At 43.8% G+C, this 15053-nt stretch overlaps 1 protein-coding gene across 8 annotated transcripts in view; it reads left to right on the top strand.

Moving 5' to 3' along the window:
• The window catches only part of LOC139762341 (dachshund homolog 1-like), a 223882-nt gene that overhangs the window by 135482 nt on the left and 73347 nt on the right, over positions 1-15053 (top strand). For 6 of the 8 annotated variants that reach the window (XM_071687028.1, XM_071687030.1, XM_071687029.1 and 3 more), the window contains exons 2-4: positions 4961-5223; positions 5587-5797; positions 10251-10310. In XM_071687028.1, the coding sequence (XP_071543129.1) occupies positions 4961-5223; positions 5587-5797; positions 10251-10310 (534 nt within the window). The remainder of the gene's footprint in view (positions 1-4960; positions 5224-5586; positions 5798-10250; positions 10311-15053) is intronic. The other 2 variants (XM_071687025.1, XM_071687026.1) reach the window with 1 other exon arrangement.

Here is a 15053-nt window from a genome sequence, read left to right as displayed (position 1 = left end):
GGTGAATGCAAGAGTTTTGGAAAGAGGGGCAAGTATGAAGTCTGTTGGGGATGAGAGAGCTTGGGAAGTGAGTCAGTTGTTGTTCGCTGATGATACAGCGCTGGTGGCTGATTCATGTGAGAAACTGCAGAAGCTGGTGACTGAGTTTGGTAAAGTGTGTGAAAGAGGAAAGTTAAGAGTAAATGTGAATAAGAGCAAGGTTATTAGGTACAGTAGGGTTGAGGGTCAAGTCAATTGGGAGGTGAGTTTGAATGGAGAAAAACTTGAGGAAGTGAAGTGTTTTAGATATCTGGGAGTGGATCTGGCAGCGGATGGAACCATGGAAGCGGAAGTGGATCATAGGGTGGGGGAGGGGGCGAAAATTCTGGGAGCCTTGAAGAATGTGTGGAAGTCGAGAACATTATCTCGGAAAGCAAAAATGGGTATGTTTGAAGGAATAGTGGTTCCAACAGTGTTGTATGGTTGCGAGGCGAGGACTATGGATAGAGTTGTGCGCAGGAGGATGGATGTGCTGGAAATGAGATGTTTGAGGACAATGTGTGGCGTGAGGTGGTTTGATCGAGTAAGTAACGTAAGGGTAAGAGAGATGTGTGGAAATAAAAAGAGCGTGGTTGAGAGAGCAGAAGAGGGTGTTTTGAAGTGGTTTGGTCACATGGAGAGAATGAGTGAGGAAAGATTGACCAAGAGGATATATGTGTCGGAGGTGGAGGGAACGAGGAGAAGAGGGAGACCAAATTGGAGGTGGAAAGATGGAGTGAAAAAGATTTTGTGTGATCGGGGCCTGAACGTGCAGGAGGGTGAAAGGAGGGCAAGGAATAGAGTGAATTGGAGCGATGTGGTATACCGGGGTTGACGTGCTGTCAGTGGATTGAATCAAGGCATGTGAAGCGTCTGGGGTAAACCATGGAAAGCTGTGTAGGTATGTATATTTGCGTGTGTGGACGTATGTATATACATGTGTATGGGGGGGGGGGTTGGGCCATTTCTTTCGTCTGTTTCCTTGCGCTACCTCGCAAACGCGGGAGACAGCGACAAAGCAAAAAAAAGAAAAAAAAAAATATATATATATATATATATATATATATATATATATATATATATATATTTGCCATTTACCCATTAGCGAGGTAGCGTTAAGAGGACTAGGCCTTTGAGGGAATATCCTCACCTGGCTCCCTTCTCTGTTCCTTCTTTTTTGGGGAAAAAAAAAACGAGAGGGGAGGATTTCCGCCAGTTCGAGGTTACAGTGACAAGTCACCGCTGGCGAGGCTGCAACGTTTCGTCTAGGAACGAATCTCTAACTCTGGAAGGAAGCTTTATTTCCCTGCTACTGGAAGAAGCTCAGCATTGGGATGCAGAGGCCTTTAGAAAGAGATCCTGTGTTAAATGAAAAAAAAAATGAGAGAGAGAGAGAGAGAGAGAGAGAGAGAGAGAGAGAGAGAGAGAGAGAGAGAGAGAGAGAGAGAGAGAGAATTTGTAGTATTAAAAAAAAAAGCATGATTGAGAGAGCAGAAGAAGGTGTTCTGAAATGGTTTGGTCTGATGGAGAGAATGAGTGAGGAAAGATTGACAAAGAGGATATATGTGTCAGAGGTGGAGGGAACGAGGAGATCGGTGAAACCATATGAGTGGTGGAAGGATGGAGTGAAAAGATCATGAGTGATCGGGGCCTGAACATGCAGGAGAGTGAAAGGCATGCGCGGGATAGACTGAACTAGAACGATGAGGTATACTGGGGTCGACGTGCTTGTGACTGGACTAAACCAGAGCATGTGAAGCGTTTGGGGATGAACCATGGAGAGGGCTGTGGGGGCCTGGATGTGGATAGGAAGCTGTGGTTTCGGTGCATTCGACATGACAGCTAGAGCATTAGTGTGAGCGGATGTGGCCTCTCTTCGTCTGTTTCCTGGCGCTACCTCGCAAGGTGTGGGGTGGGGTGGGAATAAATATTCCACGTCCTCCAAAATGTAGCCTTAAATACTGAAAGCTGTAGAGGCCAGCAGGATACAAATCCTGCCCATGTTAAGAGCACTGGCCAGCAGTTCCGATGGTTCACACTAGATGGCAGTAGAAACCTGTAAACAATGGCAGCCATTTTTGAACCGACGACCATCTCCCAAGCCATCTCTCTCAGTCCTTTGTGGCCGAATGGCACGCACGGAGAGGGGGGGGGGGAAATATGAATATATATCAGACTTGACAATACTCTTAATGTCTCTATTTTCCACGTAAGTTATACCTGAATCAACAGAGCGAGAGTTGAAAGTCACCCGCCGCGAGATTAAAGATGAGTTGATACATAAACACAACACACGTACCCACACAATGGCTCAGAGTTTCACAACCTCCCAGACGGAGGATTAAGAGTCTTATAACAATAAGACGAGTTGTGATATTTCAGTCTGTATATAAGAGACTCTCAGGGTATGTGTCTGTTTGTAAAATTTCACTTTGCGAAGTAAGAGACTCTCGGTGAACTGCTATGTAACCGTTTATATGGAATACGACAGTCAGGGATCCAGTATATAATATTTTTGCGGCAATGATATATGTATATATATATATATATATATATATATATATATATATATATATATATATATATATATATATATATATATATATCTGGGGATAGGGGAGAAAGAATACTTCCCACGTATTCCCTGCGTGTCGTAGAAGGCGACTAAAAGGGGAGGGAGCGGGTGGCTGGAAATCCTCCCCTCTCGTTTTTTTTTTTTTTTTCAGTTTTCCAAAAGAAGGAACAGAGAAGGGGGCCAGGTGAGGATATTCCCTCAAGGGCCCAATTCTCTGTTCTTAACGCTACTTCGCTAACGCTGGAAATGGCGAATAGTATGAAAGAAAAAGAAAGATATATATATATATATATATATATATATATATATATATATATATATATATATATATATATATATATATATATATATATATATATATATATATATATATATATCATACGACATGAATTTCTTCACCGCGACGGTACGACAGTTAAGGATAAGGTCTAAGAACTAAGGTCGTTCCGTCGTGCTCAAAGGTCGTACCTTCGTTCTAAAGAGTCGTACCGTCGTGCTCATGGGTCGTACCGTCGTGTACGAATCGTCCCTTCGTGCTCAAGATCTTACCGTAGTGCTCAAAGGTCATACTTTCGTTCTTAAGGGTCGTACCGTCGTGCTCAAGGGTCGTACCGCCATGCTAAGAGGTCGTACCTTCGGTAATCATTCGATACAGGACAAAAGTGGTCGTACCATATTCAATAAATTCTGTAGTCATATATATTCTTAAGTATTATTTATACTTTATATACAAATTAATGAAATTGGAATGAAAGCAAATAGAATTCTAAGATGTTTTTCCACAGTAATTCATTGAACACATAATGCCTTCTAACAGGAAGGATTCGAACCCCTACCATTTGTGTGGGGGGTTTCAGATTGTTGCGGTTCGAACTCTGGCTCGAGGCAGGCATTATGTTTTCTATGATAGTGCGCGCCTCTTGCACTTTATTCGTTTCCTGAATGAATTCTTTATTGACCTTTCAGGATTGTGGGTTTGAATTGTGTCCAGTGGAGGATTGTGTTGTAGTTGTATGGTGAGGGGTTGTGCAGCAGTACATAGTGGAAAGGGTGTTATAGTCTGCAGTAAAAAAAGGTTTTGTTATACATTCGGAGGTTGTAGATTGGTGTCCAATGAGGGTGATGTGTCGCAGTGGAGGGTTATGATGTAATATGCAGTGGAAGGTTGTAGAGTATAGTGGAGGGTTGTGATATCGTTTCCAGTGGCGGGTTGTGACGTGGTGTTCACTGAAGGGTTATGATATAGTGTAGAGTGATGGGTTGTAATACGGTGTACAGTGGAGGATTTTGATGTGATGTACTGTGGATAGTTGTGTTGTACTATACAGTAGAGGGTTATAATGTAGTGTCCAGTGGAGAGTTATGATGTAGTGTAGAGTGGAAGGTTGTAGTGTGAAGTGGAGGGTTGTGATGTAGTGCACACTGTATGATTGAAGTGCTTCACTGTAGGCCATATTATATATCTGTATGATGTATTAGCACATATTAGTCCAATATGACCATATTATGTACAGATACGTTTTAGTTAGTTATATGACCTATTCATATTGATGACATATGTTCAATAATGCATTATGGTAATTCTATAGTGGAATATAGCTCATATGTAAATAGTATGCTGTAGTATGACCACACAAATATGACTATAGTATATCCATAGGTGTATGATGTAGTGTGATCTTGATCATTTCTCAAGGGGGAAACTTATAATGCTACATGGCTGTGTGACTATATTATATAGAGACATATTAGACGAATATGTGTGTTATATACAGAGAGATGATAGACAATATACTATGACTGTATTAGTAAGATGAAGTGTATAGAGTCAGTACAGTACAAGAACAGGACTCTTTTTACTGTCAGGTCAAAGGTCAGGTTATGATGATAAAGGGCTGAGCCGCCGTGCTCAAGGGTCGTACCATCGTGTTCAAGGGCCGTACCATTGTGCTCAAGCGTCGTACCCTCATGCTTTAGGGATTGGACAATGCATTACGACTATTGGACATATATGTATACTGTATATATATATACTGTATATTACATGATGATAACAGTGACTAAAGCAAATCTAAAGACTTTATAGCAAGGCGGTTCAAGGCTGATGTATTACGCGGCCTTCCGTTAGCGTTGCTGACCATGAGTCACGCAAGGGCTCACCCGGGTTCGACCCCTGGACCTGGGTATTCGGCCCACACAGCCAACCCAGGATGTTTAACCCCAGAGATAGAGATATTTTTTTTAGAGATATCTTTTAGATAGGGAATGCTCTTTGACAGAGAGACCTACAATGACACCATCTCTCTGAGAATGGAGACACTATAAACAATAGCTAACAAATACCCAATATCTCTTTATTATCCGTAGCTTTGTCATAACCCGGCCGGACGTGCATGATGTACGACTCTTGAGCCAACTAGCGTTGACATCTGTTTGTCATCCTCCTCCCCGCAGGCCGGGACGACCTCCGAAACGACCCCACGAAATCATGGGCATGGGTGGCTTGCCAGGCCCCCTCGGTCCAGGTGGACTGCCACCCCCACACCTCTCCCCCGAGGCACTCATGGCGCTGAAGAAGACCCGGATGGACGCTAGGGACTTTCCCCCGTTCATAAACGGTGGTGTTCCAGGTAAGCTCACTCAGGCCCAGCCATCACCAAACTCGGACACCCCCCCAAAAAAAAAAGCAAGGCATTCACAAATGACCTTTTAGTTCAACCTGTGTTCAAATTACATATGAACCCACTGGATTTTGAATTTGAACACGGGTTAGAATGAAGGGGAAAGAGTGAATTCTCTACTTTTGGGTGTGTGTGGGGGTTTCCTCCGACGCCCTCCGTGCGTTCAGTCAGTCTTGTGTGTGTGACAAGTTAGTTTCATAAGATTGCATGATGACTTAATGAGTAACCAGTTCTCACACGACTCACGGAAGCCACCAGCAGGGTGGCTGACTCAACAACGACTCACTAACCTTTGCCTCTTGACTCGCGCAGATAATGAGATGGAGAAGTCACCTCTGCTCTCCAACGGGTACAACCCACCTCCCAAGGGGTTGATGGCTCAGTATATGGCCCTCAACGGAGGCATGCCCCACCCGGCGCTGCTGGCCCATGCCGGCCTCCCGCTCCCACCCCATCCAGCACCATGGGCCACACATGCAGCCGAACACCCGTTCAAGAACGGCCCACATCCGGATATTGCACGGTGAGTGGTATCCGTAAAAGGAATTCATATAACCGGCTGTTCTGTGCTAAGGATTAATGCGCCGTCCTTGGTAGCTGGAACGCACCAGATTAATTCTTTTGTAAAGCAAGTTCCAATATGTTTTGCGACGCTTGACTCTGCGTCCTCGACTTCCAAATGACAACGTCCACGTTCAGGGCTGGTGTATCATGACGTAAGGTTGTTGTAGGTTGTGAGGGTGTTTGTTGTAGGTTGTGAGGGTGTTTGTTGACATCCCGGAGCTGTGGCCTGGGGTGGTGTGTGTGTGTGTGTGTGTGTGTGTGTGTGTGTGTGTGTGTTGGTGGAGGTGTACGGGACCAGTTGGTCATATGGTGTAGAATGTAGGATGTAAGAAGGTCCCTCCACCACACCTTGATGTCGATCGACATATTCCTGCTTTATGTAACACACGCACACACACACACACACACACACACACACACACACACACACACGCACACAGCATAAGAGTGTTGGACAAACAGATTAGGTGACGACAACATACATATGTTCCAAAAGTTACATGATAGGTAGAGGAGGTTCATGAGATGGCCTCCTTCTACGAGTTTAGAATTCCCTCTACGTCTAGTGTCCTTACATGATTACACACACACACACACACACACACACACACACACACACACACACACACGCACACATAAGACCTCAGAACAAATGTTTAGTTTTAAGTGTTTATTCGAACCCCCCCACCTCCCTCAACCCCCACCTGATCTCATCATCTGACGAAGTTCGTCAAGGTACAGACCACGACCAAACGACTAGGGCACAGACCTCGCGCACCTCAGTTAGCTCATGTCACAAGGGCCGTCTCTCTGTCAGCGACAGATTACAGCGAAGGGTTCTTGGCTCACCTCATCACACGATCGATCCGGCATCGCCAGCAAGGGTCTTGTACGTATGGACGCCAAGCATATTGACTGTCCTTTAACAAGCAGTTAGGGTGATTATACTCCCGGACTGAGCTGTAGCGAGAGAGAGAGAGAGAGAGAGAGAGAGAGAGAGAGAGAGAGAGAGAGAGAGAGAGAGAGAGAGAGAGAGACTACCCCCGTCGCCCTGGCGCCCTGAGAGAAGCAAGTTCCATTAGCCAATGTTAAGGAGACGGGCCAGACAGTAAACATGTCTGGTATCAGTGTCTATAATTAGCCACACTGTACTCATACGTGGGGGGGAGAGAGAGAAGAGAGAGAGAGAGAGAGAGAGAGAGAGAGAGAGAGAGAGAGAGAGAGAGAGAGAGAGAGAGAGAGTACAGACTGTATTACTAGCCATCTTTTCAACCCCACCCCCCCAACACCTCACAACTCGCAGTAATAAAATGTTATCCTCGCGTGTGTGTGTGTGTGTGTGTGTGTGTGTGTGTTGTCCAATGCTATCCTCATACCTGTTATTTTACAACCTACAACCAAGTATTCTTGCATGATAAACTCATCTACCCTTGCAGAATTAGTACATCTACCCCTTCGGAATCAGTCCATCTACCGCTCCAGAATCAGTCCATCTACCCTTCCAGAACTAGTCCATCTATTCCTCCAGGATCAGTCCATCTACCGCTCCAGAATCAATCCATCTACCCTTCCAGAACTAGTCCATCTATTCCTCCAGGATCAATCCATCTACCGATCCAGAATCAATCCATCTACCCTTCCAGAACTAGTCCATCTATTCCTCCAGGATCAATCCATCTACCGCTCCAGAATCAATCCATCTACCCGTGCAGAATCAGTCCATCTACACCTCCAGGATCAATCCATCTACCCTTCCAGAACTAGTCCATCTACCCCTCCAGGATCAACCCATCTACCCCTTCAGAATCAACCCATCTACCCCTTCAGAATCAACCCATCTACCCATTCAGAATCAATTCATCTACCCCCTCCAGAATCAATCCCGAATCTACCACCACCAACAAAACCACTTCCACAAACCCTGTTATCTCCTCTACCCTTGTGGTAATCACCAACAAACCAACTTCCATTCCAATCTCCAACACCATCCTACCACCATCACTCCAACACCCATCCCCCATCACTACTCCACCACATGATACTAAGACTTTCATGAATTTTTTTTCACTCCTTGAGCAAGATGATACGACCCTTGAGCACGATGATACGACCCTTGAGCACGATGGTACGACCCTTGAGCACGATAGTACGACCCTTGAGCACGATGGTACGACCCTTGAACACGATGGTGCGACCCTTGAGCACGATGATACGACCCTTGAGCACGATGGTACGACCCTTGAACACGATGGTACGACCCTTGAGCACGATGATACGACCCTTGAGCACGATGATACGACCCTTGAGCACGATGGTGCGACCCTTGAACACGATGGTACGACCCTTGAGCACGATGGTACGACCCTTGAACACGATGGTACGACCATTGAGCTCGACATTATGACCCTTGAACACGACGGTACAACCTTTGAGCACGAAGGTACAACCCTTAAGTACGACAGTACGATCACCCAATAGAGCACGACGGTATGACCCTTGAGCACGACAAAATGACCCCTGAACACGACGGTACAACCCTTGAACACAAAGGTACAACCCTTAAGTACGACAGTACGACCCTTGAATACGAAGGTACAACCCTTAAGTAAGACGGTGCGACCACCCAATAGAGCACGACGGTACGACCCTTGAATACGAAGATACAACCCTTAAGTACGACGGTACGACCCTTGGGCACGACGGTACGACCCTTGGTCACGAAGGTACGACTCTTGGATATAAGGGCCTGACACTAAGGACCAAGCCATCACACGTAAGGGTCGTACCGCCGTGCTTAACAAGGCTCGTGCCATTGTGCTCAAAGGGTCGTACCCTTGTACTCATGGTTCGTACCATTGTGCTTACAGGGTCGTACCCTCGTGCTCATGGGTTGTACCATTGTCCTTACAGGGTCGTACCCTCGTGCTCATGGGTCGTACCATTGTGCTTACAGGGTCGTACCCTCGTGCTCATGGGTCATACCATTGTGCTTACAGGGTCGTACCCTCGTGCTCATGGGTCATACCATTGTGCTTACAGGGCCGTACCCTCGTGCTCGTGGTTCGTACCATTGTGCTTACAGGGTCGTACCCTCGTGCTCATGGGTCATACCATTGTGCTTACAGGGTCGTACCCTCGTGCTCGTGGTTCGTACCACTGTCCTTACAGGGTCGTACCCTCGTGCTCATGGGTCGTTCCGTCGTGCTTGTCAGTACTGACGAATCGCATGACATCACAACCGAGGAACCGCTTTCCAACACCACGACGTACTCAGGATCATCAGGATCATAACATCATTATAACACTGCTGTTGTTCATCACAACTCATTAGTTCATCACTGTAACAAGTCTCTTGTTCATCACGACTCTACTTCATCACTATAATAACAAGTCTCTTGTTCATCACGACTCTACTTCATCACTATAATAACAAGTCTCTTGTTCATCACGACTCTACTTCATCACTATAATAACAAGTCTCTTGTTCATCACGACTCTGCTTCATCACTATAATAACAAGTCTCTTGTTCATCACAACTCTACTTCATCACTATAATAACAAGTCTCTTGTTCATCACAGCTGATCAGTTCATCACTATAACAAATGTCTCGTTCATCACAACTCATCAGTATGAATATCGAGGCTCCTGATGTTCCCTCATAACTCATCACTGTGACCAGAATTCATCATTCTATCTGGTCACCTTCAACAAGCTCATCGTAAATGGTCGTTTGAGACCCTTCAGGACCCATCAGTTCATCACAACACAGTAGAAGGTTCCGAACGAATTATCATTATCATTACTCAAGCCTCATCAACTCATAACTGATGAGTGTACTTCTGTGTTCATCAACTGTGTAACGTTATAAAGATATCCTCTTTTCATTTTCTGTCCCAAACTCATCATTTTCTTATCACATATCTTTATGTTATCATCACTATACCTATTTTCACAGTCTTATCACCATCACTATCCTTCTTATCCTCTTTTCATTTTCTGTCCCAAACTCATCATTTTCTTATCACAAATCTTTATGTTATCATCACTATATCTATTTTCACAGTCTTGTCACCATCACTATCCTTCTTATCTTCGCCAGATGCCGTAATCTTCACTCTTTCTGCTATCGCAGCCCTTCACTCCTCATCACCATCTCACCATCTCCAACGAAGGACTTTCACCATTATCCTCTTATCTTCATATCTTGGAATGTCATCATCACTATATACGTTGGCTGTGTCATCACTCACCATCCTACCTCCCCTCTTCCCCACCCCGCTCCCCCGCTTTCGCCATACCCTTCACTATCATCACAACTCATCACCCTTACCACGCGTCATACTTCCACTCCCATGTCACCATATCCTTCACTATCATCACAACTCATCACCATCACCACGTGTCTTACAGGTCGATGATGTGGGAGAACTGCCGCGCGTCCTATGATGAGGTGATCAAGCATCTGGATAGGTGAGACCCCTCTACTCGTTTTCTGTTGATACCTTTACCTTGTAGGCTTATTTTTCGTTTTCTGTTGATATTTCAACCTTGTATTATTTTGTTACTTTATGGGTGATTGTTTTAGTTTGTATGAGTATTTCAGATTTTCTGTTGAAATTTCTACCTTGCATCATTGCTTCCCGTTTTCTGTTGATTCTTCGAAATTGTATGATTTTCTGGCCCCACTGTAACCCTACTGTATCCTAGGCTACTACAGTAGTCCTATTGTATCCCTACTTTCTGTATCCATCACAACTGTCCACATACATTTGTGTCAACATACACATTATATATATATATGTACTCGAGCCGGTATGGGTTCGAATCCTGGTCGCGGCAGTTGATGGGCAGTCGACCTAGCTGTTCATCCTCAGGACCGCGCGCCGCTACACACTTTGGATACTTCCTAAATTCTGTTATCATTTTATTAAAACCGAGAGCAGCAGCGACTGTACTGGCAAGACATAGTACTAAAAAAATGTACTAAAAATATGAGATTCAGGGTATGAGTTCAAACTTCTGAATATGCAAATTCTGCCAGTTTTATACAGAAACTGTCATACGTACATTACTGAACAGCTTTCAGTCATAAAGAGTTGCAAATTTGTTCTAACTCTGACACGCCCTAGAGAGAATTGCCGTAGTCTTTGCCAGATACCCATACTATCGACCAACTCCCATGGGAGGATGAACAGCTGGGTTGAATTGCGGACTGACTGCTGCGACTAGGATTCGAACCTATGAGGGCTCGATCCCTGGGCGACCCATGAATGCGTCTCAGTTATCAACCACTGACCGCTACACCACAGAGGGTTCTAAGAAGAGGATTCAGGAGAATTAAATGGTTAAGTTAGTAGGCTTCTCTCGTCTGCCCTGAGATATTCCCATTTTCTAAATATTGGAGATTCGATGGTGGTGATGACAGAAGGCTCCATCCCGAGTTGCAGTGGTCGATAGGTCGAGTATGAAGGACAGATTGAGACTTTTAAGTCATTTTTCAGGTGAAGAACTAAGAACCAAGGATAGTCAGATTGCCTCTGCTTAACTCATTATCATTTTACTCGTGTGTATATATGTAAATATATATATATATATATATATATATATATATATATATATATATATATATATATATATATATATGTATATATATATATATATATATATATATATATATATATATATATATATATATATATATATATAGAGAGAGAGAGAGAGAGAGAGAGAGAGAGAGAGAGAGAGAATGCCCTTTTGACAGCAGGATTCGAACCACTACCATTTGTCGTGGAGTTAGAAACGCTACCAGCTTATGGAGCCCGTAGCCTAGTCGTTACATCCACATAACTCACATACAAATGGTAGCTGTTCGAATCCTACTGTCATGCGGGTATTTTGTATGCTATCAAGGTGCGCGCTCACTGCACTTTAGTCCTGTTCATTTATATATTATCTATATTATTTTATTGTACTTTGCCGCTGTCTCCCGCGTTAGCGAGGTAGCGGAAGGAAACATTGAGTATTCCTGGGAAATTATATGGGAGGGTATTGATTGAGAGGGTGAAAGCATGTACAGAGGCATTTGACTGGGGAGGAGCAGTGTGGTTTCAGAAGTGGTAGAGGATGTTTGGATCAGGTGTTTGCTTTGAAGAATGCATGTGAGAAATACTTAGAAAAACAGATGGATTTGTATGTAGCATTTATGGATCTGGAGATGGCATATGATAGAGTTGATAGAGATGCTCTGCGGAAGGTGTTAAGAGTATATGGTGTGGTAAGTAAGTTGCTAGAAGCAGTCAAAAGTTTTTATCGAGGATGTAAGGCATGTGTACGTGTAGGAAGAGAGGAAAGTGATCGGTTCCCAGTCAATGTCGGTTTGTGGCAGGGGTGCGTGATGTCTCCATGGTTGTCTAGTTTGTTCATGGATGGGGTTGTTAGGGAGGTGAATGCAAGAGTTTTGGAGAGAGGGGCAAATATGCAGTCTGTTGTGGTTGAGAGAGCTTGGGAAGTGAGTCAGTTGTTGTTCGCTGATGATACAGCGCTGGTAGCTGATTTAGGTGAGAAACTACAGCCGTTGGTGACTTATTTTGGTAAAGTGTGTGAAAGAAGAAAGCTGAGAGTAAATATGAATAAGAACAAGGTTATTAGGCTCAGTAGGGTTAAGGGACAAGGAGATTGGGAGGTACGTTTGAATGGAGAAAAACTAGAGGAAGTGAAGTACTTTAGATATTTGGGGGTGGATGTAGCAGCGGATGGAATCATGGAAGCGGAAGTGAGTCACAGGGTGGGGGAGGGGGCGAAGGTTCTGGGAGCGTTGAAGAATGTGTGGAAGGCGAGACCGTTATCTTAGAGAGCAAAATAGGGTGTGTTTGAAGGAAAAGTGGTTCCAATAATGTTGTATGGTTGTGAGGCATGGGGTGTAGATAAGGTTGTGTGGAGGAGGGTAGATGTGTAGGAAATGAGATGTTTGAGGACAGTATGTGGTGTGAGGTGGTTTGATCGAGTAAGTAATGAAAGGGTGAGAGAGATGTGTGGTAATAAAAAGAGTGTGGTTGAGAGAGCAGAAATGGTTTTGAAATGGTTTGGTCACATGGAGAGAAAGAGAGAAGAAAGATTGGCAAAGAGGATATATGTGTCAGAGGTGGAGGGAACGAGGAGAAGTTGGACACCAAATTGGAGGTGGAAGTATGCAGTGAAAAAGGTTTTGAGTGATCGGGGCCTGAACATACAGGAGGGTGAAAGGCGTGCAAGGAATAGAGTGAATTGGAATGATGTGGAATACCGGGGTCGACGTGCTGCCAATGGATTGAACCAGTGCATGTGAAGCGCCTAGGGTAAACCATGAAAAGTTGTGTGGAGCATTACACATGACAGCTAGAGGCTGAGTGTGAACGAATGTGGCCTTTGTTGTCTTTTCCTAGCGCTACCTCGCGCACTTGGGAGAGGTGGGTGTCATCTCATGTGTGGCGGAGTGGCGGTGGAATGGATGAAGGCAGCAAGTATGAATATGTACATGTGTATATATGTATATGTCTGTGTATGTATATGTACGTATATGTTGAAATGTATAGGTATGGATATGTGCGTGTATGTGGGTAGGTTGGGCCATTCTTTCGTGTGTTTCCTTGCGCTACCTCGCTAACGCGGGAGACAGCGACTAAGTAAAATAAATAAACATACATGTGTGTATATATATATACGAACTGCCATGGGTGAATACCAGTTTTGCCAAGCGTGTCCAGCAGACAATTCCTAGTATACGATCCATTCACTTGAGTTACACGCTATATTGTCAGACAGACAGACGGATACATCGACTGGACTTCGATGGTGAAGACTGTACCCCGCAAGGCCACCTGCTGCCACCACCTCGGAAATACTCAATAAGTGGCTGAGGAGCTCATGTGAATTTTTTTTTTCCCCAGTTTCATTATACGTCACTTAAAACATCTCGTTCATGTTTGTAAAGTCGAGTGGATAAAATATACTTATTAAGAGGAATGCAAATGGTAATAATAGAAAAGTGTTTGTATCCAAGACTGCAGGAGAATATCACGCCATTGTAATTTGATGTTTCGCAAAATACTTGAGTTGGTTGGTTGGTCAGTTGGGTCTGAGATCAATCAAGTGCCCGGGTCATTAATAAAGCCGTCAGGCTACTACATCCACCAACCTAAAAGTCTGAACAGTTTTTGGTGTTTAAGGTAATTTTAAGACCGCACGCACACACACACACACACACACTCTCACTGCTTATATAGCCCTTGTCTTACACGAGGCTATTAGTGAGATGTAAGAAGATTGGCTCCAAAGGACAAATTGGAAGGTAAATTAAGTAAGAATGATGAATGGGAGACTGAAATGATACATGAATACAGATGCAGGAGACAGGTAATAATCCACGTGTCTTTTTAATTTTTCTTTGATCGGTTATTTCTAGGCATTAGGCCTATCAACTGCCCGGGTCATTTAAGGTCATTAACGTCATGCCAAACCAACCGAATAATAGTCCTTACTGACATCTTAAGCAGTGACGAAAAATTTTGAAACCATACCTAGACTCATTATGTATAAAACGTCTGTATATTTTTGCACATTTTCTATGTGTTATTACGAATATACATCATTTATTTCTTAACGTAAACAAACGAAAGTTTGAAATTGCTATTACGAGAACAAGTCCCCATCCCCTGCTTTGAACTTGGCTGTACTGTATTTACACTTTCAATTTTGTACGCTTTCAACACATTAAGACATTATTGTGTTGTCTTATAAATTCATCTGGAAATAATATTGAGTAGAACCATGGTGGTTCTTCATACTATGCAAGGGAAAGGTTGCTAGAGACACATCTCATTTTGATTTCGCGTTATCTTTCTTTATCTTTATAACTTTAGGAAGGTAAGGCAATATGTCATGATACTTACCTATGTTTATGTTCATTTACTGATATCCACCTTGCGACAAATCCTCATTTTAATGTTCGGTTCAGACACTAATTACAGTCTGTCAAAGCACGTTTTTATCCTAAACAGAATCTTTTGGAAATGCAAAGAAGACAAATGTATACAGTTATTAGACCAAAAAGGAACAGTTTCATTTGCAGTTAAAGAAAATGATCATAATAAGATGGGAGCAAAAAAGTCACGCGTCATTTCCTCCAGCTGAAGTTCTTCTTTTGTTACGCGTGGAAGTGGGTGTCCTGCGCGCGCA

This window comes from Panulirus ornatus, chromosome 43, assembly GCF_036320965.1.
Source record: "Panulirus ornatus isolate Po-2019 chromosome 43, ASM3632096v1, whole genome shotgun sequence".
Taxonomy (NCBI): domain Eukaryota; kingdom Metazoa; phylum Arthropoda; class Malacostraca; order Decapoda; family Palinuridae; genus Panulirus; species Panulirus ornatus.
The sequence above is the reverse complement of the archived record's forward strand: the minus strand, read 5'-3'. Positions and strand labels throughout refer to the sequence as shown.